Source organism: Perca flavescens, chromosome 3 (assembly GCF_004354835.1).
Source record: "Perca flavescens isolate YP-PL-M2 chromosome 3, PFLA_1.0, whole genome shotgun sequence".
Taxonomy (NCBI): domain Eukaryota; kingdom Metazoa; phylum Chordata; class Actinopteri; order Perciformes; family Percidae; genus Perca; species Perca flavescens.
Genome location: NC_041333.1, coordinates 17,655,164 through 17,681,534, shown reverse-complemented (window position 1 = coordinate 17,681,534; position 26,371 = coordinate 17,655,164). Strand labels below are relative to the sequence as shown.

The 26,371-nt window shown below is 40.1% G+C and overlaps 1 protein-coding gene across 1 annotated transcript in view; it reads right to left on the bottom strand.

Moving 5' to 3' along the window:
* Positions 1 to 26,371, bottom strand: part of grik4 (glutamate receptor, ionotropic, kainate 4) — a 327,233-nt gene that overhangs the window by 102,840 nt on the left and 198,022 nt on the right. The window contains exon 7 of the mRNA XM_028573124.1: positions 22,410 to 22,507. Coding sequence (XP_028428925.1) covers positions 22,410 to 22,507 — 98 coding nt within the window. The remainder of the gene's footprint in view (positions 1 to 22,409; positions 22,508 to 26,371) is intronic.

Genomic DNA, 26,371 nt, shown 5'->3' with positions numbered 1-26,371 from the left:
AGAACATTACAATAAAGTTAGAAGATAACAGGACTGATATTTTTCTCAGGAGTTGGTGACCAAAAGCTGAGCTAAAAGGGGAATGAATACTGGGCCAACATTCATCAAGCTAGAAACACGAATCTGCTTGATGTCAAAATAGGCCGTTAGGCTGCTAATGTGTTAGCAACTTTTTTATCATGATAATAATATGTCAATGTTGTGTTCACTGCTGGTTTCAACTGCCCAATTAAATATAAATAAATAAAATAATGTGCAGGTTGCAAAATGTGAAGCTCACTGCACTGGCTTTTATGTTGAAAACTGACTTTTTATTATTCTAGCTGGGCAACCACCAAATCACCCGTCCTCAGCCAACCATTATTTTGCTCTGAAGTTAAATGACGGCCGGGGATTTTCTGCTCTGAGTAGAAGTATTTTCAACTTGAGGCGTTTATGGCGCTCCTGCAAAAACCTGAGGCGCTTAACAACACAAAAGCAGCGAGCTAAACACTTCACTGTCATTGAAAACCATTACAAAAAGCCGCCCCAGGCTGCTAAAACACGCTCTGTCTGATCGCAGCCTAAAGGTTCTATCTGTCTTTAATTTTATTTTTGCGTGGTCACAGCACTTTACTGGCTTTATTGTCCTACCATCTGCAGTGAGGGTTAAGCTATCAACACAGCAAAGATGTTTCCATAGTCATCTTTTTATGTCATAGTGGTGTTATTCTACATGCATGTGCCTGAGTTAAAAGTTTTATAGTATAAATATTTCCTTCATTCTGTGGTTACAAATGGTCTCGTCACAAATTAGTATTCATTTACAGCAATGTTATTTGTAGAGACAGCAGGTTTGTTTTGCTAGTGAAAATCTATTTGGCTAAAGCACAGACAATTATTAGAGGAAATGTAAACAACTTGTAGATTCTAGTAAACAAGCTGTAATTCAAAATTAGATGGAAGTGTCTTTTAAAAGCATCTGCTCTCACGGCTGTTGTACTATTGGTGTGGGAGGGGAACTAATTACATCTGAAAATCGTGTGTGTGTGTGGGGGGGAGATCTCAGGCAAACAATAAAGCCTAAGGTAACCACTCCGCTTTTAATAATCCGGTAGCTTCACTGTAAATCGAACTAAATACCATGGTGACTGCTGTGGAGAAAGACAGGCGTGTGCCAGGGTAATGAAGGGTGGCTGAAGACAGGAAGACTGAGTTCAGGTGAAAGAAAAAGGTAGGGATGGAGAGCGGGATCGAGAGAAACTGGCAGTTTGACTGACAGAAGAAGAGAGCAATGAAGTACGCAACATAGAGGCTGAGATGGGAAAAACTGGGTGCTGGACAGGAAAGGAGTAAAATGTAAACAGGTAGACATAAACAGAGAGAGGAATGGCGAAGGGGCTGCAATCAGCACTCATTAAATGGTCTCATTGAATTTAGCAATTTAAAATGTGATTCTGTTGTCAAAGGTAATTTGTCTCATGTTGTCCACATTATTGGTTAGATTCTCAAGACAAACTGTTTCAGGGGATCCAATAACAACATCAGCATTTAGCTTTGCTATTGTTTGGTCTCTGTGGGCTACAAATACATTTCAAGTTAGAGCAGAGTATTGTGGCTCTCATTTATTATTTAGAAGACGCAGTGCTTATTTTCTATTAGAACAGGAAGTCATATAAGTTGTTATGCTGTAGTCATTATGTAATGACTAGAACTGAGTATTGGCCTTTTTGGATGCCAACTAAAATACGGCTCGAGCACCAAGTATCAAAAAATGTGTGTTCAGATCGAAAACAGCCCTCTATAACAAAAACAAAATGCAAGTGGCTGCATCGTTGGGGGCTGTTTCAGGGACCCGTTAGACAATGAAAAAAAATCTAGAAAGTCCAGTTTGAGTTATATATCCTTGAGTTTGAAAGTTTTTCAGACACCAAAACACTGCAGGGCTGCAAAGTTATTAAGGCAGCGATCATTTAATCTTTTGTCAATACGATCATAAGGTAAACAGTCTCAGTAAACAGACATTTAAGTTGCAAAATAATCAATCAAGAATGTGGACTTCCATGTATTTGACTGACCTTGCTGCATGACATTGCATTGTGTTGGCAAATGTCACCAAAGTCCTCTGAGATAACCCGTTGTGTCAATGCTGTGTCCCATTCAAATAAATGAGGGACCTGCGCAAGCCTAAGTCAGGTTCACTTATTGTATGATTTGATATTTTGTGATGATGATTTCCTAATTTAAATAATAATCTTGTTACATTTTGGACTTAAATTGTTTTATGCACATGTACAATCGTACATTTTTTTTTTTATTGTTTTGGTATTGACACCACATTTGACACATTCTAAACAATACCTAGCCCCAGTAATGGCGAAAGATTAAGGTACAGAGTTGTACCTTTTCGTACAGCCCAACCACAGAAAGGTACAACTCTGTCCCTTGTGTTTTCAGTATGACACATAAAGTGAGTCGGCTCACTCTGAGTGTTCTTGTCTGTATATATGTGTATGTGTGTGTTTCCTGCAGTGTGACAGAAAGGCTGGCAGGTCTGCAGACAGAGGTTTGGCAGGCGTTTAATGAGGAAGCTCACACAGGACACAGGCTTTGCACAAGTAAGACAGACACACACACACACACACACACACACACACAAAGTGAGCAGTTGGGACAAGGAGGCACCTTTGTTTGGCAGAAAAAATACCTCAACCCAATTATGTGCTTAAAATATACTTGCTTTAATTACACTGAGATTGCATTCTGATCTGCTAAGATTAGCTATTAAAACAAGGAATACAACCAACTGACACATTTTCAAACTGCCAAGCCAGTGATGCGCCGTTAGCTGCTTGGTGGAAACAGCCAAGTTTTTTTTATTGGTTTGTATAAGCTTACCAATAACCTCTGATAACCCCTCTTCAATGGAAAATTCAAGGTTACATCCGAGAAAGGTAGTTTTGAATCTGACCAGGCATTAGTGAGGAGACCGCTGCTCTGAGCTGGAGTGAAGGTGAAAGCTAATTTCCCTTTCCATCCAGTACAACAAGCTCTGGGTTGCCTCGGTTGTTGAGCTGACAAGTGCCCAAGTCATTCTGCTACCTGTCCGCTGTGAACCTAACAGGAGGCTGAGGGGAGGGGGTTACAGTGAGGGGAGGTGAAGGGGAGCTGGATGTGCAGTAGTGCCATATGGAGAGCAGAGACATAATGAGCAACTACATCTGTTGGCTTGGACTCAAAGGGGCAGCAGAACAAAACAGTTTTTAATAAAGTATCACCACACTTTTATGGTTCTTGGAACGTGTCAGGCACGGCTGTGGGGAAGCTAGCGAAAGAGCAGTCATGTTTGAAGTGACTCATTTACATTGCACATTGACCTGGCTATCAATTAGCATACAACACATGCTCGGCAGAAAGACTGAACTGTCCTTGAAAACACTTCGCACTGCAGCCAAGTGGACAGCAGCCACTCCGTCTCAGTGAGCTAAATACCAGCTTTGCGGAGGCTAGACGGAGAACAGTTCGTTTACCGTCAAAAAGTGGACATACAGTAGCTAATCAGTTTGGAGGTCATCAGTTGTAGAATAACAACTAATAGCAGAACACAGTATGAAACCTGACTGGATGAAGCCTACTGCAGGCCAAAGAAATATGTTGGCTGCTGAGCATCAGAGAACAGATGCTTTTGGAGACATTGTCCATCAGTCAGCAAGTGTGATGCCAAGGCTGGAATGCCAGAGTGGAGTTGGCAAGGGTGGTGTTGCAGGGTGACAGGAGGGCAGGTGGTATTCTATTATGTCTACCTGATCCCCTTTCGAACCAAAAGGTTTATGGGGGATTTGGGAGACCAGCTGTTGGCATTCAGAAAAGGCAGAGGAAAATCATGCGGGAGAGAAACGGAAGAGATGAGACACCGGAGATATGAGAGTGTCAACGCGGCCCAACCAACAATATCCATCCCAGACCGCCGGCTAATCCCAGTCTCAGCCCATGAAGCCAGATCTCTATTTGTGGTAGTAATGATCCTGCATCAGGTCCCTGTGGTCAGAGCAGAAGCAGACCAGTGATAAAGATGAAGTGGGCTGCGTTTCCCATGGTGCCTTTTAGGAGACTGCAACATTGACCACGAGATCTCTATCTCATTGATCAGCCAGTTAAGAGAGAAAAAAGTTCCTTTCCTCTAGAGAGGCCTGTTCCCCACTCCGCTTCCCTATTTCAGAGCAAATGTCTTTGTAAAAGAAAATTGCTTTTTTAACTCAGTTTGGCTACCAGCTTTGCTGGTATTAGCATACGATCTGACTCAAGCCACCTACCTGATTAAATTAAGTAACATGCACCAGTAAATATGCTCTTGAATGCCCACTGCAATCTATCTGTGTTTATCAAGCATGGAAACAATTTTTTTCTATTGTCCATCCAAATTGTTCTACAGGGAGCTTTGATTCTTTTCTTTTTTAATCTGACAGAGAGCTTAGCCCAGTTCTGGGAATCTAGCCAGAAGTTTGACTTACACCACCCAAACAACAACAACTTTACACAACAAGATGTTGGCCAACAAAGCTTGGTCTCTGAGCAGAACACACACATGTTGATGGAGAGACAAAATACTCAAATGTTCTTGATGAGTTTCACTTTACAGAGTGAAAACGGCAGAGCATTAATTTAGTCAGCAGCTGGAAGAAAAAAAGATGAGCAATATCAGCTGGTGTGAGTCTCCTTGCGCAAAAGACAAACCTCTGCTGCTTGACACAGCTGACTAGGACAAAACAAAAGCAACATTGTAACATGAAGCAGAGTCCCTATTCATACCCTTGATGACAACAATCAGCTGAATTAAAATCCATTATTCATTTCGCAATGGTGCGTACCTGGAAGTCCCTCTGTATTACCTTGCTTCTATCTCAGTGATCAAATCAAAAGACTGCTTCCTGATGACAAGATAGTGGATTTGGATATGCACATGGTTGTTCTGCCGGTGCAGCCTTGACAAGACGGATCAATAGTGTTGTGAGAAAAGGGTCAGCAGAGGTGCAGACGACAGCTGTGCTCCTCTAATTATGATCAGGCAGAGAAGCACCTGCGTTTTGTTTGCAAGCAGACTAAATAGATGACTCCGGTTCAGAGTGACACTCAGCTTAACACCCACATTCTTTTAATCAAATGTATTTATAGATTTGTGCACTTGTATGCACAGGCACAGACACAAACCTCAGAGAAATGAATGAAGGCATCATTATGTAATTAGTCATCATCTGAATTACATGTAAATAAAACTCATTATAAATCATTTTTGTGCCATTTTATGGCACTGTGGTTACTGTAGATTAAGCAGCTACAAGCATAAAGACAAAGCACCTCAGAGTTGACTTTCTTTGTGTATGTGTTCTTAAAGTGCTCATATTATGCTCATTTTCAGGTTCATAATTGTATTTACAGGTTGTACCAGAATAGGTTTATGTGGTTTCATTTTCAGAAAACACCATATATTTGTTGTACTACACATTGCTGCAGCTCCTCTTTTCACCCTGTGTGTTGAGCTCTCTGTTTTAGCTACAGAGTGAGGCATCTCACTTCTGTACCATCTTTGTTGGGAGTCGCACATGTGCAGTAAGCACTGCTAGTCAGTTGCAGAGTATGAGGGCGTGCCACGCTAGCAGCTAGGCGAGCATTATAATGTGGGTTACAAAGTGACGCACGTTCGTCACGGAAGTACTACAATAGAGCTGTTTAAAGGAGTTTGTGAACAGTGTTTTCTCTGGAAGATGGTAAGTCCCTTTGGGCTGGACTTTGGGCTTATTCACTTTGTAAACCTATAACATGCACCAAAAGATATATAACACAAAAAAAGAAAGGGGAAAGCCAAAAAGCATAATATGAGCACTTTAAAACTTTTAACGAAAATAATTATAGCTGGACTGATAAATTGGTCTAATGGCTTATTACATGCAAATTGTTATATGTGCATATGCCTGCCGTTTAGTAAGTAATTGTAGTACAGAAATGGCAAAAGGTATGTTGAAATAATGTAATTTTGAATCAGTCTCCATTACATAGTTTGCCCACCAGAGAACAGCGACAAATTACTCATTTTAAGTCTCACTCAGCGTAAACAGCGGACGCATTTAACGGCCGATATGTCCTTGGATAAAATATCGATATTGGAGTCTGCCTAAAAATCCATTAGTCCATCAATTAGTTTGACTATAATGATATTTTATCTAAATAGCATTTACTTAATTCTTTTTTTTTTTTTTAAACACCTGTTTACAAATTTACCATACTAAATACAAATCTAAGATGTCTCTTATAGTAATGATGACCAATGCTAATGGCTCAGTCTCGTGTGAAACGTATGGACAATACATCCAAAAGTATCTGCTGTTTGTGTAAACACAGCATGCTGTAAACAAAGATCTGGGTAAAGCATAAAATAAGTAGTAGGGTGTGGTTGCTGTCTGTCACTGTGATCCTAGAAGATGAATAAGCAGGGATTTAGAATAAAAACTCCATGTGGTTGAGTGTTGGGATGTGAACTGCATTCAACTGTAGATTAATGTTATTTTGTATTTAAAGTAGCAATGAATGCTAATATGCATAGTGTCTAGCAGGCACCTTACTGCTCCTGGACTACTATGGATAAAAAAGATGCAAATTAAATTTTCTAATTCATACTACATCAAAGTGATGTGACTTCTCCTCCAGCTGGTTAGCCTGGACGCCAGCCGAATTTAGCCCGGCCCACAACATTTGAGGTCGGGAAGTGTGGTCTGGACTTGAACCGTTGTGGAGCAACTATGCTCGTACCAGAGCTGTTCGGACCAATCAAATTGTTATCACGTCTATTATAGAAGATATCAACAGTGCATTCATTTTAAAAGAGGAACAGAGAACCACGATCACGTATGTATACACATTGCCACACCCGTCGACACGGAAACTGGCGCCTCTGCCTTTGCTCTGTCGAAGCCTGCCTTTGACTTGCAGCTTCTGTGACGTCTGTCTCCGTTGCTCTGATTGGTTGTAGGTCTATCCAATTGAGTGCAGAGGCATTTTCTTTCCTGGTTCGGTTGAAACATGCCCCATAATCACAGCCCAAGGAGCAGTATCAGACTCATATTCTGACTAGAATCTGAGTATGACGACGTCAGGCTACCAGCTGGTTATTCTGCACTAAGAAAAATGCAGATCAGCTCTGCTTAATCAATCAATCAATTGAATCAATTTATTGGTCACATGAAATCATAAGAAAAATACAATTTCAGTAAAATGTAATCTGTCAGTTCCTTCAATTTATGCACTAAAAACAGTTCGAAAAAGCGTTTCTCATCCCCCTTGTCAATGTCCTCATTTAGGATTATTCTGGCCTGAGGGTAGATCAGATCAGAAGATTTATTGTCATTGCACAAAAATGTACAACAACATTCTTAGCGGCAGTTCACCCAGTAAACAAATCAAACTCTAAAAGAAAAGAAATAAATAGTAAAACAATACAATCATAAACAGAAGAAATATACAAACTAAAAGTACTATTTAGTTATTTCACATGGTCTGTATGTGAAGGTGTGAATGTGTGTGTGTGTGTGTGTGTGTGTTTGGGGGTGCTAGTGAGTGTGTGTAATCAGTGTGGTGATGGCTTGTTCAAAGAAGCTGTTCCTGAGTCTATTTGTCCTGGTCTTGATTGACCTGTAGCGTCTGCCAGAGGGCAGCAGGTCAAACAGGGAGTAGGCAGGATGGGAGCAGTCTGTGATGATTGCCTTAGCTCTGCTGGGGCAGCGGGATGAATGGATGTCCTTCAGGGAGGGGAGGGGGCAGCCGATGATCTTCTGTGGGGTGTTGACCACTCTCTGGAGCTTCTTCCGTTCTGCCTCGGTTCAGTGGGAGAACCACACCGTGATGCAGTACGTCAGGATGCTCTCAATGGTGGAGCGGTAGAAGGTCACTAGCAGCTCCTTGCCAACGTTGTTCTCCTCCTGAGCCTCTTAGTGCTGGCCTGGTGTATCCGGTACCTTCTTACCGACCTCAACAGAGAGAAAAGGCTGTTACCTGGCTGGTTTGGATCTTTACTGATTCTTCCAGCCTTTTTCTTGCGGCGCCTGGAGTAAATATCCTTTAAGCAGGGTAGGGTACCACCTACTGTATGTTCAGCTGAACAAACCACTCTTTATAGGGCCTTGTGGCCCTGTTCGGTGCTATTTCCGTACCAGGCAGTGGCATCCTGTCAAGACACTCCCAATGATGCAGGAGTAGAAATTCCTCAGTATTTAAGAGGATACCCAGAATTTCGAGACGAGAGATCTCTGTATTGTGGGTCTGGAAAAAAGCCTCTGATGACATAAAAATCGTCGTTTTCCGTCATCGGAATGGACCACAGCCAGTAGTAGGAGTAGTGTTAATTTCGTCAGACGAGACGAGACCAAATATGTTCTTCAACGACCTTTTTTTCCATGACTAAGACGAGACGATGACGAGACTTAGCCAATGTCCAAAAACGCTGACTAAGACTAAATTAACGGACTGGTGCAGGAATGGGGTGCTTGTATCCAACTAACCGCTGGTGGAGTTTGCGACTGTTAAATGCCCACCATTCTAGCTACATTCCACGCAAATTCATGGTTGTGTTTATAGCCGGTGTTTACAGCCCACCAAGCGCTAATGCTAGTATGCGTTAGCCGAACGTTTCATATATCATTTTTATATAATGGCTTGGGGTGGCCTCGTAGTGAAGCGAAGCAAGTGCATTCATCCACATGAGCCAAAAACACATTTTCTGGCGTTTCTCGGCCAAGAAGGCACCAATTTCTAAAAGAATTTCACATTACTATATAAGTGACCCAATTTAAAGATATATTCATCTTTCCAGCGGTGAAATATCCCTTTAAGCTGTCCCCCCTCTCCACCGAGGACCTGTTGATATTAAGGGGGGCGTAGTTCCTTCCCTGCTTCTGCCAAAAGTCAACTATCATCTCTAGTCTTGCTGACATTCATGAGTTTGTTGTTGTCCTTACACTAGCGGATCCGGTCCTCCACTTCTTTCAGGGGGCCTTTTTTATTGTTGTCTGTCATCAGACACACCACAGCTGTGTCGTCAGCAAACTTAATGATGGTGTTTGAGTTGAAAGTGGCTACGCAGTCGTGTGTGTACAGAGAGTCCAGTACAGGGGACTCAAAACACAGCCCTGGGGTGCTCCGGTGTTAAGGATGAGGGTGTAAGAGGTGTGTTAGTGAGTCAAGGATCCACATGCACAGTGAGGTGTTTATTAATCCCAGGTTCTTGAGCCTGGAGGGAACTATGGTGTTAATTGCTGAACTGTAGTCAATTAACTCTTTTTGTTTAAAGATTATTCTTGGGGGCTTTTTCCCTTTATTAGATAGTGACAGTGGATAGTCTGCAAAGGTGGGAGCGAAATAAGTAACAATATCAGATCTGATTGCGGGTTGTGACCAATGACGTGTCACTTGCTGACAAACTAACGTTGCTTTTGGCTGGAAGGCTTTTGATTTTACATATAGTGGCTTTAAAGCCCAATTATAGTGGAGAGCTGAACCATAAGCTGACCTCCAAGCAGAACAAGACCGACACAGCAGGACTAATACCACTTTACACTCAGACATAGAGAATCAGCATGAGATTGATGGAGGGTGTTTAGGGAGAAGTAGAGAGACAGGGAGCAGGCTTTTGAATACTATATTTCTATTAGTTTTCTTAACAATGGCAGATCTTGACCTGGTAGTTATCTATAGCTAGTGTCTGAGAAGAAGTTGGATAAGGGAAATGTCAGGAAAGAGACAGGTGGAGGAGGTGAAATAAGAAAATAAGAAAAATTAGAGAGACAGGAGAAAAAAAGGAAGAAAGAGGTGACAGTAAGGTCAAGGAGAGTGACGAGAGCTAAGGCTTGTGTGAGGGCAGTAATAGCAGATATTAGAGGAGGGACAAAGGAAGAGAGGTGAAAATTGGTTAAAACTGCGGGTGGAAAAGGAGAGAAGACAAACAAATTAGAAAGAGAAGACTAAATCAAAGCAGCAAAATACAGCAGTGTTTGTAATATCGACAGAAGAATGAATGTTGTTCATTGATTTTGTGTCAAGATTGTCCTCACTTAGTTCATTCAAATAAAAGTGGACTAGGTAGCATTTAAAAGGTAACTACCATTTTTTGTTTAAACCTGGACCCTATTTTCCAATGTTTTTGTGTCAAAGTGACTGATGTGAACAACGATCTCTTACATTGGTCCAGTATTAAGCAAGATCTTTTTATTTTGTTTCTGTCGACTATGAATGAAGTGTATTTTGCGATGCTAAAATTACTGTTTATTTACATGGAGTCTGGTTGGTTGAAAAAGGTTATTTGCAGGAAAAGTTAGTTGCTGGCGAGTACAGCCATGCGGTGTTAAATGATAATTCTGGTTATTTTAAACACTGTTACTTTGTCTCTAATTGTTGAAGATTGCAGTGCCTCAAGCTAAATAAAGCTACTCTAAAGCTGAGAAAACTTTAAACGCAATCATTGCTGTGATTAAAAGGATTAAAACTATATTATGCAATGTTGTGAAAAAAGTGCAGTTGTAGCTCAATACATTATCAACTAATCTAAAATCAAATGATTTATTTATTATTTAATTATTTTTATCACAATATATAGATGCAGTTTTTTGTTTTACTGTGGCAGTTCATATTACATATTATTTTTTTTATACAAGTTTAAACAAAAAGCTAGTATTTTTGCTACCTTGACACAAATTAGTTCACTCGATCTAACCAGGATTTCTTTCCTACAATCCAAATGGTTGTCATAATAAGAACAAAGCATGGCCATAAAGGTAAAAACAACCCCCTACTGTTTGTGTACTCCCCTTTTACTTACTGCAATATTTAGGTGATACTGGTGTCCACATGTGTGAGAGAAAAGCTGAGCAGAAGTTGGCTGTACACAAACAGGAAATGTGGTGTGCTGGCTTCGCTGTGACCAACCGTGGTGCAGCGCCTGGCAGGGAGACAGTCTAAAGCATAGCTACTGTGTAAATGGTCTCTGGCCAGAGAGGATTTGCTGGTCTGACTAGCTGGCTTTTTTAAGTCACAAAAAGCAATTCCACACCATGTGTAGCACTGAGCTTCTGGAGAACTTACCCATTTAAATCCGTTTGGACAGCTCTACACACACACTGGACCCTAACACAGCAGGCTATCTGGACATGTGAATGGACAAGTTAATGAACACACACTCAGATCTACGGCAAATGGTCAATGAGTAAGCTTATGAATGCCTCACAATAATCACACAAATGAAGCACTCTCTCCGAGAGCATGAAGAAAGGTTTTCAAATTTGTTCAGTATCCATTCATGAGCAATCAACTGTGCCTTAGCTTTGTCTGATGACCCTATTCAACAGCAGCTCATGTCTGGCCATGTGGAGGAATCCTACAGACTTCATTTGCCCACTAATAAGTATTCCAGAGAAATATGTTTGACTCCAAACTATCTTTGAATTAAAGACTCAGACTAAGGAAGGAAATGAAAAAAATATTTTTTACTGGGACTGAATGAGTTCCTCAGCGTTACCTCAAACAGCAGTGCTCACGATGCAGCGAAACACTATTAGAGTAGACAGGAGGGAAAGAGGCGGAAAGTGAGATGGGGAGAGCGACTACAACAGAGTGTGAGAGAAAATAGAGAGAACCTAAAAAGCTAAAATAATGTAGTACTTGAACATCTGCACATAAATGACCCTCAAGTTGCATGCCATTTTCTGATAATTTAAGGCATTTTCTGGGTGGTTGTATAAAAGTGAGTCAGAATTGCATTTGTGAGTTTCTGTGTGTATGAGTCTGTGTGTATGAAAGCACAAATCCCTCATTATTGCCTATCTCCAGGGCTTGAGCTATACCACTGACCCCCAACCTCAATCCAGCACTCTTTGTTTGCCCAGCAGACCTCAGGTTCATCTCTTAATCCAACCCGAACACCAACCAACCAAAATGCAGTAGTGTAATCTTTCTGTACTCCTGCAACCAGATGGCTTTGCAAGCCCGAAGCAACCCCTGGACATCAGATTGGACATTAATATTCATGACCACTTCTGACACATGTTTGAATCATTGAGGAATGCGTTTCCCCTCTTTAGCAGACACAAAGGTATTGCACATTTCATCCTCTATGTTAGAGGAGTTAGTTAGTGGATAAAAAAGGGGGTAAGAGCATTTAAACTAAGCTGAAGGCAGCGAAGAGCAGTGGGATATAAACTCAATTCAGAATACATGTTTGGCACATCACAATGTAATCACTGACTTTTTACTTAATTTACTTTTGAAAACTGGTGATGAAAAGTCCCTGGACTTTTTTCCCTCATATCAAAGTCACCACTTAAAAATAAGAATCAAATTGGGTGCCTGGATAGCTCAGCTGGTAGAGCGGGCGCCCATATATAGAGGTTTACTCCTCGATGCAGCAGGTCCGGGTTCAACTCCGACCTGCAGCCCTTTGCTGCATGTCATTCCCCCTCTCTCTCCCCTTTCATGTCTTCAGCTGTCCTGTCAATAAAGGCCTAAAAATAATCTTTAAAAAGAAAATAAGAATCAAATTTATTCTCCTTGAAATTCACCGGAAACTAAGCAAACAACAAGAAAACTGCATTGCACACTGCAGCTATCCTGGCTGACTGCAGCAGCCAGCAGACGAGCACCTGTAAAGCAGCAGGAGCCTCTCATCCAAAGCTCCAGTTAATGTTTCTCATTAGTTGATATTAATCTACCCTTCCTCCAAATCCTGACCCCAAGGTTTGCTTGCCATGACGCATAAGATGGAAACAAACTACCAACATGATGCACACAGTCAACACCTTCTACGCAGTAGCTGTTTTTCTATTAGTCAGTATTAGAGTGAAACCCAGATGGGCTCTATCCCAGTCCTCTGTTGCCCTGGTGGAAGTAGCCTCTGCAGCAGCAGTGGTACCCGGGGGGTGATTGATAGGGACTGGTAGATGATGTGCTGAACAACTAGTAGGGTCTGTCAGCTGCAATATTGTTGCCAGTGTCCCAGGCAACCAGCCACCGGAGTGCCAGCATCTGTGGCCTTATGTTTACAGTGTGGAGTTAGGTGGTCAAAGTATTGTGTGTGTACACACACACACACACACACACACACACACACACACACACACACACACACACACACACACACACACACACACACACACACACACACACACACACACACACACACACACACACACACACACACACACACACACACACACACTTCTCTTACAGTTCAGGGTGACCTGTTTTCACCTTTTATAGACAGACAAACAACACACACACACAAATCACCTGTTAATATTTGTGTCATATGTGACAAATATTCTGTATAATACAGTACATTCTCAATCAAGTATTATTACAATATATTATCACAAGTGATACATGAGTATTGTAGGTTCCAATAAATGTGAATTAGGGATTTGGATTTTACTATGCTCAGTAATTATTTGCTATTATGAGTTGTCTAGTAAAGACCCACTTTCATCAAATAGGATGACAAAAAACATCATTGAATTATGAAGTGACTTTGGATTAAAAATACCATTTGTACATACATGGTTTGTATGTAAAGTTCATGTAAGGCGACACCAGGACTCCATTTGGGTTTGTTCTTGCTTAGGAGGCATTTTTGGGGGGCAACCATTGGGATGACGGAGTCAAAAGGTAACATTAGGCACAAGAACCTGCTTGCATCCACCGGCCAATCTACTTATCTCCTGCTGAGCAGTCCTCAGAAGTGTACTGCAGACTATTCAGCTGCAGAGAATAGTGTTTCACAAAGGATTGCTGGTTTCTGTGCTACTGGATGAGCCTGAATTACAAGAGCAAGATGTGAGCTGCTCATCTTATCAAGGATAACTTTGCCATCTTGGTATTATATGAGCTCAGCTTCAGCTCAACCCTCTCACTCAGCAGGAAAGCATTTTCTTTCCCAAAGCGCTGGACCTTTAATCAGAATCAGAATCGGAAATACTTTAATAATCCCAGGGGGAAATTATTTTAGTTACCACTCCAGGTATACAAACATCAAATAAAAACAACGTATATAAAAACAACACATATTATATATATATATATATATATATATATATATATATATATATATATATATATATATAGATATATGTATATATGTATGTGTATATATATATATATGTATATATATATATATATATATATATATATATATATATATATATATATATATATATATATGTATATATATATATATATATATATATATATATATATATATATATATATATATATATATATATATATAATGTGCTCAGAACTGAACATATTTGAGTTACTTTAGCTCTGTTTCTGCAGGACTAGTATTACCTGGGGTCCTAACCTGGTTATAATAGCAGGGGTTTTCATTATTCTAAATCTTGTGCAGTGGTGGAATGTAACTAAGTACATTTACTCAAGTATTGTACTTTTTTGAGTAATTGTAATTTTGAGTGTACTTGTACTTAACTGGAGTATTTTGATTTTAAAATACTTTCTACTTCACTACTTTCTTTGCGGAATTAGATTATTAATGCAAAATATAATCAATCACTGTAATAAATTATGATATAAAGTATTATAATAGGTTATACACCAATTACACACAAATGGTTGACCAAAGGTCAACCATTTTTAAACTCAAAACACTTCATGAATAGAATATATGATTAATATCTGCTTTTTTATGTTTCATCTTAATTGTTTACATTCTGTAGGATCTCTTGCCTCTTAATAAATGAAAAATGTGTTAGTGCTGTATTGTTAGTTACAACACCCTACCCATATTATAAGGCCATGCTGACAAGGGCCATTACCCAGTCATCCCCTTCAGAGTGATCATGTTAGACACACACACACACACACACACACACACACACACACACACACACACACACACACACACACACACACACACACACACACACACACACACACACACACACACACACACACACACACACACACACACACACACACACACACACACACACACACACACACACACACACAGCAACTGAGTTCACTGATTTGCACACCTCAAGCCTGAGATGGGGACCTAATCAGTGAAATCAGCTGGTGTGGTGTTTGGTTGGTAAAAATCAGCATACTCTCTCTCTAAATAGCATTTGGGTGAGGACCACTGAGTTAAGATCATCGTTTTTTTTGGTATTGGTCCTCAGGAAACTAAACTGCTATGGCTGCTGGTTTTCCATGCATTCTAGGTATTCAATAGTCTTTGATTTGATGACTAGAATACAAACCAGCAGTGTCCTGATCACCACAACCGAGGACCATTGGGCTTGATTATTCCATGAGTTGCCTGGCAACCTAAAAATAGTTATTAATGCATTTTATACAACACAGAATGAGATAAGAGGATCAACGTACGGTATTCATGAGGGTGTAATCTGTTGTCTATTGTCTTAACAATTATGTGTCCAAAAGTGCATTTGTGTGTATTTTCATATCAGAATCCCTCATCTCGTCCTGTAAACTGACTGAATATTCTTTATGACTGTGGGTGGACACACAATTACGTCTAATAACATGTGATTATAAATGTTGGGGGCAACACAACCAACTCTATGTTTATATAAAAGCTGAAGATCTAGCTAACTAACATTAGAAGCATTACTGTAATGTGTGTTGAAGTGGATTTGGTTTATCAGAATTTAAACAGCATTGCCAACATCACTATATCTTATCTTTACTTCGAAAGGCTCAAACATTCAGTGTTCTCTCCTCTGCTTCTTTTACTGGTGGTGAAAGAAGAAGCAAAGTGGTCCTCTGTGGCTACATTTTGAACTCTTAAATCAAGTTTTCTTGATGTTACTGTAAGGTGAGAAACATGTCACAGCACATCAAACTATGCATTTCCAACAAAATCATGTCAGAGAAGAAACACTTCAAACCATTTTACAATCCCAGACACTTTTCACAGACCCTGCAAAGATGACCTACAATAGGGTCTGAACTATATGCTCAGTACTGTCAAGCAGTTGCAGGTCTATCCTGCTCTTCTGAAATACAACACTTCACAATGTAAACTTAGCACAAAAAGTAAGGAAATTTGTGTTTGATAGATTATTTCTCTGTGGTAACAATGCTTTTTGGCAATAAATCTTATACTGTTGGAAAGCCTGTTTAGTTCCCTTTCAAATGGTGCCCTATTTGTAAGGAACATGCATTTGTGGGATGAGCAGCAGCGCTGAGTATGTGGGTTGAGCCCATGAAAAATTTGCCAAATCTTCTTTGCCATTGCCAAACAGGTTATTTTGCTGTTGCTATTGGCACTTGTTTTGAGGCTTGTCATCAATGGAGGCAATCTCAATGCAAAGAGATATAGAGATGAGATTCTGCAACCAGTGGCAATCCCCATTGAACACTTGTGGGATCAGCTTGGGCGTGCTGTTTGTGCCAGAGTGACCAGCACAACCACGTTGGCTGACCTGTGACAAATGCTGGTTGAAGAATGGGATGCCATCCCACAGCAGTGTGTGACCAGGCTGGTGACCAGCATGAAGAGGAGGTGCCAGGCTGTTGTGGCTGTGTATGGTTCTTCCACACGCTACTGAGGCTCCTGTTTGTGAAGTTAATAAATTGTTAAATTGGCAATATGTCTTGTTTCTTCAAACTTCAATCATCCAATCCACCAAACACCAAATGAGTCAAAGGCAGAATAAGCTGTTTGGCATTGGCGGAGAAGATTTGGATAATTTTTCATGGGCGCAACCCACATACTCCGCACTGCTGCTCATCCCACAAATGGATGTTCCTTACAAATGGAGCACCATTTGAAAGGGAACTAAACAGGCTTTCCAACAGTATAAGATTTATTGTCAAAAAGCATTGTTACCACAGAGAAATAATCTATCAAACACAAATTTCCTTACTTTTTGTGCTAAATTAGAGCAACAATATGTCAAAGCTGAGGATGCCCAGTTATGTCTATAGTTGTTCTTCACTATAAAACACTTCATATGTAAAAGGCAGTTGTGAAATGTACAGCAACATTTACTCAAGTACTGTACTTAAAGGTCCAATATGTAATATTTGTACTGTAATAAATCCAAAAATGACACCAATGCCTCATCAGATATTAAGGAAACATGTTAAACTGAAATACTATCTTTTCTGACAACAATGCTAATGTCAGTATTTTTTCTTTTTGAAATTTACATTCCGTGACGGAATTTATGTTTATGTTTTGATCTGTGTGTTATCAACGGCCCAGTTTGACAGGCAGGCCGGGTTGCCAGATATACCTGTAAACACGTAAACCCAACACGCTACAGCTGTAACGGTAGTACAGCCATGAAAGCAGCAAACAAACGAACAGGATCAACAGAGATAGATTCTACATGACATAAAAAAAAAACAGCATGTTTCTAACAGTTGCGTGACCAGAGACGTAACAACCCCCTGGTAAATATTGGAGATGTATTTGAAAGATGGAGACAGCTTGGATCCCAAAAGGACGCAGAGTTGGCTTATTTTCTCCTGAACAGGTAAACATTAGCTTCAGGCTAATTTATCACAGCTACTAGGGATGGGCATTTTTTGTCATTTCAACATTTGTGTACTCACATTGAATTATATAGCTAGAGTATCCGAGTTGGTTACTCGCAAAAACAATTGAGACAGCCAGTAAAGTGATTCCGACTGGTCCTGGCTAACGCCGCCATGCTAACCCTGCTAACGTTACCGGGAGGACCAGGCATGCAGCCCATGGCTGTTTACAACGTGTAGTTCAGCAGCTGGAGCCGACAACAGTGAGTTATTTTAAGCCACGAGAGGGGGGCTGTAAATCGGAAAGAGAGGACTGTGAAATTGCAGTGTGTTTAGCGATTGTTGCCTAATTCTAAATGAAGTGTGTTCCGTCGGCAAGGTAGTGGTATTTTTAGCGTTTCGTATTGTAATTCTAAGCCGAGGAAGTGTGCCTGACTGGCGTGTGGAGAGGACAGTGAGGTTGTTGTGTTTTTAGCGGGTCATACTGTAATTTTAAGCCGAAAAAATGTGTCTGTCAGTTGGTTACAGAGCTCCGCGTGAGCACAGGCTTTTATGACTGTCAATATAGCCAGCATCTAACGTTAGCTACTCCGCTGTGCTGTGGAGTAACGTCTGGCTATGTGAGACTAGCATCTACCGTTATCTACTCCGCTGTGCTGTGGAGTAATGTCTGGCTATGTGAGACTAGCATCTAACGTTAGCTACTCTGCTGTGCTGTGGAGTAATGTCTGGCTATGTGAGAAAAGCGTCTAGCAACATTGTTGTAAATGCTGCAGGAGGGGGCGGGGGAGACGACTCTCCAGTATTTTGAATTGGTAGTGCAGTAACTATTTTAACCGCTAGCTGCCAGTATTCAGTGTTGGGAGTAACGCGTTACAAAAGTAACGCAATTACAGTAATGTATTCCTTTTTGCTGTAAGGCAGTAATATAACGCATTACTAATTAAATTTCGGTAATATTATTACCCGTTACAATCTCAGTAACGCAAGTTACAACACATTTTAACGCAACATTTTTTAAGAATTTCCCAACACCGCGAAGCATTTGTTCACAGGAAAAAAAAAGCCGTGAGTATTATTTCATAACATCTGTGTCCCAACAGGTGACGGTACGTCAGCTCGGACAGCAGTGTGTCCAAGCCGCTGACAGATTTAAACATGTCGGGAATTAATGTTTAGGCTTGCTTACACGTAAATATCATTGCAGTTTATCAGCCGTGGAGAGTAACTCTGCCTGTAGTGGAATGGCTTGACGACCAAAAAGGCTTGTCTTTTACTGTGACCATTTACTGTTCAATATGTTTCTGTCATGAACGGTAATAATTATTACAGATGCAGTTTTACAAACAAGAAAGTGACTTAGCTTGACGGACATGTTGCATCCATAAACAGTATTTGTTGCATCAACAACATGCATAACAGTTGCATCTCAGTAAGCTAGCAAGAGCACAAGGTACACAACCGGCAACTTCCGTGTAGGCTACTTCAAATTAAAAGCACTTACTGTGACGGTTCGCAGTAAAACTAAATTACTGTTAAACAAATAAGGTTGTCGACCTTTTCACATATCAGCTGTAAATCAAGTACTGTAAATAATGTAAATAGTGAGTTTTAATCACACTATAATTGACAATTTCCTTTAGACTGTTTTAAACTAAACATGAATTTCTTATTCAAGTGCTTTAAACAAACATTTTACAACAATGCCGTACTTCAATACAACTGTAATTATTATGTATGTATGTATTATGTATTATATATAGTATTATGAATAATCTGTGATGTATTAAAGTGGATAAAGATGAGACTTTATTGATCCAGTGGTGAAATTCACAAGCGAGCTGCCAAGTCAAAGTTCCACTGTTATTTAGGTGAAAGTAACTCAAAGGTAATGCAAAAGTAGTGTAACGCATTACAATTCAGAGACAGTAATATTGTAATATAACTAATTACTTTCAAATGACAGTAACTAGTTATCTATAATGTATTACATTTTGGAAGTAACTTGCCCAACACTGCCAGTATTACATACAATATTACATATTGCACCTTTAAGTACAAATTGAAGGTACTTTATTTGAGTATTTCCATATTATACTAGTTTATTCTTCTACTCCATTACACTAAACTGTATTTAAAATAGTTAAAACTAACAAACTGGAACAGGAAAAGCTACTTACATAGTATGAATGAGTAATCCAATTATATATGTAAGGGACCATGTAGAGCAAGCAGGTCATTATTGCAAATTAAACCACAACAGGGTGATGCAGGTCTTAAATCACCCTGAAGGGGCTTAATTCACAATAATGACCCGCTCACTCTACATTATCCTGCTTATTACATGGCTAGAAATCAATAATCTGGCACAAAATATTGATTTCAAAATGATTTTGGTGATTTCAAAATGGTCCTCCAGAGTCTATGATCAGAACGGCATCTATAGCAACGGACTGATATTTATAGCAGCGGTCTGCTAATCAGAAACAGAATGTCGTAATTGACTAATCAGAATCGAGTATTCAACAAAGCCGTGTAATAATATATAATAGTATATCACTCAAAGGGGGCAATTATCTACAGTATGGCTAGTTATGGGTACTTTTGATAGTTTAAGGTCAAGCTAAAAGCTATGCAGCTATGATAAAATGGAATTATAAAGGTAAAGGGTGTACCACTGTGGTAAACGTTTCTATCACAATAACATTGTTATTGTTAAACTCAAAATTATACTTTACTACCATAGAAAAATCTGTGTCAGTGTTTCACAAAACATGGATTAGAATAGAATAACTACAAGGAAAGAGTTGAATAGCTCTTGACGATAGTAGTACAATAGCTCTCAGCACAAAACTGTGTCATACCCTTGAAATAATAGTAGTCCACGTCTTGAACTAACAACAAGTCCATCTAGAGCAGTTGTGAGAAGACGGTTGCCAAGAATGATGTAATATTGCATTTTCAGAGCAGATGAAGATGGACACCCAACTGGCATATCAAACGCCCAGTGCAAATGTTTCTATGAAGCTGTCATGTTATGTGTGATAACAGACTGCATATTTTTTTCCCCCAGGCATTGCAGCAGTTCTGATTTATTAGGAGTTCAACACTAAACACAATTCAGACTACAGCATTGGTGACAGTGCTGGCCACAGCTAGATGGAAATTACTGCTAAAAGAAGTGTTATACATGGGAAAGTACAAACACTAATTCAACATGACGACAGAAGATCCTATAATCCTCCTATCTGTGACTAATCCAAATGTCATCCACATTATTGCCCCACCTATTCACATGTGCATTAAGAATAGATAAGTAAAGATGAAATTTGAGCCAATGTGGGGAAACTGTGAATCTTTAGGACTGTTATTAACTCCTTGCAGGGGTTTTCATGCATAGAGGAATTGTTGGCGCCTAAAATGATAAGAATTGAGAGAAAAAAATAGCAATTCAAATCCTTTCTAAATGTGATTAAGAGCAATTCACTTTTACTGCTTGACAATTCACAATCATCGAGCAGAACATGAACTTGAATATGAGAGCCAATCTCAGCTTTATCTCCAGTCTGTACATGACTCCCAGTGTTTTTTATAAATACTAATATTATTTTTTTGAACCACTTTTGTTAATTGGGGTTTAATTTGCTCAAGCATAATATACATTTTTGTTTATTAAATTGTCAGGAATAAAAGGAAAATGCAAAGATTTCTGTTAAATAAGGTAACGCAGAGTCTTTGCGTTTACTGTACGCAGACCGATCACGCTTACTGCCGTGCGTAGTCACTATACTGTATGTATCATTTAACAACTCATAGTCTTTAATATTGATACGGTGGTATTATCACAGTCAGTGTTTCAAAGCAGTCAGCCCCGCAACTCAATGCCACCAGAGATTTTTTAACAGCAGGGAGTCCAGGTCTTCCTACCACTACAACGAAAAGATGATTCATTAGAAAGATGGGCTGTACTGTACCAGAGGACATTATAGAGACTAGGATGGTAATGGGATGTCTCCTAATAGTCATGCTGATCAAATTCACGCAGATAAAAAGGCAGCCTCTCTCCGGACCAAATCCAATTACAGCTGGGAGCATAGCGTAACACACAATTGAAAACTGAATGATTAATGAACTGAAAGAAAGCTGACATGCAGTTTTTAAAATCTGCGGCAGTATTCTACACAGTAGATAATATAGATGATATCAATATTGATGTATTTACTTTCATAATCTGAATAGTCTTCTACAAAATGTAAAACAAATCTATCAAATTTAGTAAACGCGCAAATGCATGGCAGTAAAAACATCACAGATATTTCTTTCTGCTTGATCTAGTTTATGGTTTTGTATAATTGTCTCTTGATATCAGTCATAAAAAAAACACTGTGTCAGAGTTCAGAGAAGCCAATTAGCATCCAACTGGGATCTGTTTGCACGCATTCGGGCTCTGAAGCCAAATCCACTCAGTCATGTTTGAATTATGGAAAACATGTTTTTCTTCAACGTTCAGAAAAGAAAATATGTGTCTTGACTTTTACTTTTGTTTATCTGTATTAAGTTTCTACACAAATCTCAAAACAGTGGCTAGCAAGCATCCACAGCCCAAACTGCTCCAACCTAATGAGGGAGAATGGAGGAAATAAAATGTCCAGCGGTGTTTAGATTGGAGTGGGGACTGCAATGGAGAGTTATGACACTGTTGAGGTGTTTCATCATTTTCACTAACAAGTTGGATTTCACTCCCCCTTAATATTTTACAAAAACCACATAGCTGCTAATGAGCATCATTGTTCCTAGCGGTGTTTTTCTGATCGCACTGTGAGCACGCTGCCTAACCCGTGGCTGCAGGCCAGTTTGGTGCATAAACTCACCTCCTTCTCTCCACAGATATTGCTGATGATGGAGTTGGAGGCCGGACTGGCAGAAGGACCGAGGACTGCCACCACCCCTTTCGACATGATCTGGCACACTGAGAGAAAACAAAGAAAATAAGGATTGAGAAGGGAACAGAGACAGTGAGAAAGTCAGTCAGTGCTATCCAGGAAAGCACAGAACAGGCTTTCGTGAGGAATCTGAGTCATTAAAAAAAGGTCCTCCTCAGCCAGATGTTAATGGATGCACATGCTGACTATTTTAAACTCTAAACAGATAGCGGCCTGAGCCAGCGCTTCTACTGTCACAAGGGAACCTGAACCTACATGTGTTAATGAAACCCGCGCAAGGCCAAATGCATTTGTCCGTGTTTAATATGCCCAACGTGATGCACATACAGAATAATCCTATGGACCCTGTCCATGAGAGTTTAATAGCTTTTGGGAGGAACTGATATTCATATAACAGACTTTCACATATGGAAACACTGACAGATAAACAGAGTGACAGACAGTGAGAAATGCAGAGACAGAAATGGTGACAGGAAACAATATCAGGAGGCTTAAACATAAAATCTGGTATTTGAACATAATAAACCAATCAGTGTCATCTCCCATTCCCTTTAAAAGCCAGGCACGTTTGTACCTTGGCGGTGTGTTCCAAGCATAGTGTGCTCACACATTTTACTAATGTGCTGTTACAATAACAATGACATGCTGTGTTATTGACTTAAAACCAGGTTTTTGGTGGTCAATGGCACAATCACTTTCCACTGCCTCAAGATAGCAATACGCCAAGAACGCACCTGAAAACACCTCCGTGTAAGACCAGCACACCCATGGGCGCACAGATGGGTGCAGGTGCATTTGCTATTTAAACTACAACTTTCGGTCTTAAACTAGCAAAGACACTTGCGTCGGACTTTGCAAAAGTGACACACACATCTCATCTTGTTTTTCACATTCTACATTTACAAGGGCTGATTTAAAGGCTTTACCTTTGGGGACGAAAACATATCATTAGACGGAAACATTTCAGTAAATGGGAGTTTTACAAAGGCCATATGCGCTTCTAATTAAAGTGCTTCAGTCAATGATGTGAGGTAGACACAAGTACAGACACTATGTACTGTTCATGTGCGAGCATGTGTGCACAAAGTAAGTGTGTGCGATGATAATTTGGCATCGGTTATTGGGGCAAATGCAGAGCATTAACCAGCTACGTGTGTGCAAAAGGCAGGAGGGGGGACCGTTTTCGAGCCTGTGTGGTGAATCCAGAGGCAGTGAATCGAATGATTAATAAGTAATCCCTTAGTCACCCATGGTGCCTGTAAGACATGAACACACTGACAACTTACACAAACACCCACATACACATGTATGCACACATTTACAGTGCATGCACACACACACACACACACACACACACACACACACACACACACACACATTTGCACCTGTTTGCATGGCTTCACCAAATTATAAAGCTGAACAATTTGACTGCCAGCCAACATGCTCCTGGCCTCTGTGACACTTTGATGTGCTTCTTCTCTGCACAGCCAGCATTGTGTGAGTATGTGTGGGAGGACAGAGAATATGCGTGAAAAGTCTTTGTCAAAACTCTTGCTCCTCACCTAAGTTTATTCATCACTGGACATTGATGGCAGTGTCAAGGTGTCCATTAATGCTGATAATTTTCAGAATAGTACTGTGCCTTTCACCATGGACAAATTATGGTCAGAAGGTAGGTCGTTAAGCAAGTAAGTCCATTTTCTCCGCTTGACATTGATTTTCACTGATCAATACAAACTATTGGATCCTTGGAATGATTAGATGGCTGTAATGAGTTTGACTTGTGAAATGCTTGACAGGTGTTGCTGGTTCCAAGAAGACGGACGATTGGACAGACATACAATTTAAAAAAAAGCACGAGATATAGAAAAACAAGAAATATCAAAAGACGGCCACAGAACATGCATGTGTACACTCAAACACACACAAAATGCAGCTACCACAACTAAATTTATCCAGGTAATGAAGGTCTTGGTGTTTGCAAGTTTCTTGTCAGATCTTAATGGTTTAAGATTTCTTGGGATTAAAACTGTCTCAGTTGGCCATGGCAGCACTAAAGCAAACATGTACGTGTGTAATAAGGCTTTATACGCAATATATAACGGTCTGTGAAAGAAGTCCGGTCATGTTGAGTTTACTGACGGTTAGTCCCGCATTGCCAGACCTTCCTCCTCAGCGCTGCAGAGGAAGGTCTGGCTAGTCCACACAGCACTCCAGGATGGGAGAAAAACGTGCTCTGGTTTATTGGCATTTCTTTAAACCAATCACAATCGTCTTAGGTGGTGCTAAGCGCTGGACGCAATAACGATGCCTCTAGAAAAATTGCCTCAGGAAGGAACTTGTTTTGCTGCTTGTTCAAAAGTTGTTTTAGTCTTACAACAGAAAACTTATATTGGACAGATAGTCTAGCTAGCTAGTTAGCTAGTTAACTATAGTCCTCATTAATCGACCAGAGTTTAGAATGTCAACACAAAGAAATGTGGAAGGTGAAGGACATCCGGCCGAAATGAGGGACATCCGGCGGATTATCTAGCGGCACCGGAGCAATCCCCTAAATGAATCGTCGTCGATATAGACTACCTGCCTGTAAAAGAGGCAAGCAGTCAAGGGAGTCATCCATTTAGGAGCTGTTTACTACACAGGCAGGAGTGGGTGCTTGAAAGGTGGGGGTAGGACTTTTCTGGGCAGGTAGTGGCCCCTCTGTGATATTTCCATCTAACTGTGGCCACTGATCCGTCCCTAATCCAATTCATTCCTCTAATTACACACACACACACACACACACACACACAAAACACACAAAACACAAACACAAAACACACAGGAGAAACCACATTTAGGAAGGGTTTGTAGTAAACCAGGCAGAGAAAGTAATACAGTTTCTTGTTGTTGTGGTAAGTGAAGCAGTGTTTCCATGGATTAAGCGGCACCACTGAGGCTCTAGGTTTGTGAAAGTGGGAATGTGTTGTATTGAAAATCAATCCTCACACTTCTTGTCATAGCTGTTTATATTGGTTGTTTTCTGCAGACCCATACTGTGCTGTATTGATTTGTTATAGTTTTCATAAAGAATGTAAAATATCTAACCAGTAAACACTGACGTGTGAGGCAACAAGTCACTAACCAGTACACTGATGTTCTGAGGAGCTGTGAAGTGGAGGCATTGATACAATTGATAACAAGGTACATTTGCCACATCTGTGTGACAAATTACTGGAATTTTAAAAGGCATAAGCCTTTCTGTTGAAGGCCATCTATGTTTTGACAAACATTAAGACAATTTTACATTACACTCTTTTTTTACAGAAAATGTTTTGATCTGCCCTTCCACAGCAGTGTGAAAGTTGCCAATGTATAAGAGAACAAAATACAAACACACCATTTGATTTCTGCAGCTATCAAAATAGGAAAGCTCATTTTGCGTTCCTGTACTATGGCAGTCTGTCATTTATTTTCAATCATTTGTTTGCCTCTGTTTGACCAAAATATTGTTAAACCAGACAGACAGAAATAACTGTACTTGAGTGTGAGAGACTGTAAATAAGAGTGAAAATAAGACTTGGCTTGCTGATTTTGAAATGAGGGACCCTTTCTCAGTCTTAAAGAATGTTAAGAGAAAAACTCAGGAGCAGCTTGACTTCTGGATACATGCAGGTTCAGGAGACGTTAATGACTTAAACAGAAGCATTTAATCGAATCTCGATCAAGGAGAAATTAGACAAACAGTACAGTTTAACCACAATGTGTTATCGTGTAGAGGCGTCCCAACTCTGGAGTTCCTCTCTTCTTGTCGGTGTATTTAAACTCATGCTGGAGGAGTTAAGTTTAGCTTAACCTTAGATGTAAACAAAGAAATTGCGGGCGCTGTAAAACATATGCTTACCTAAAAC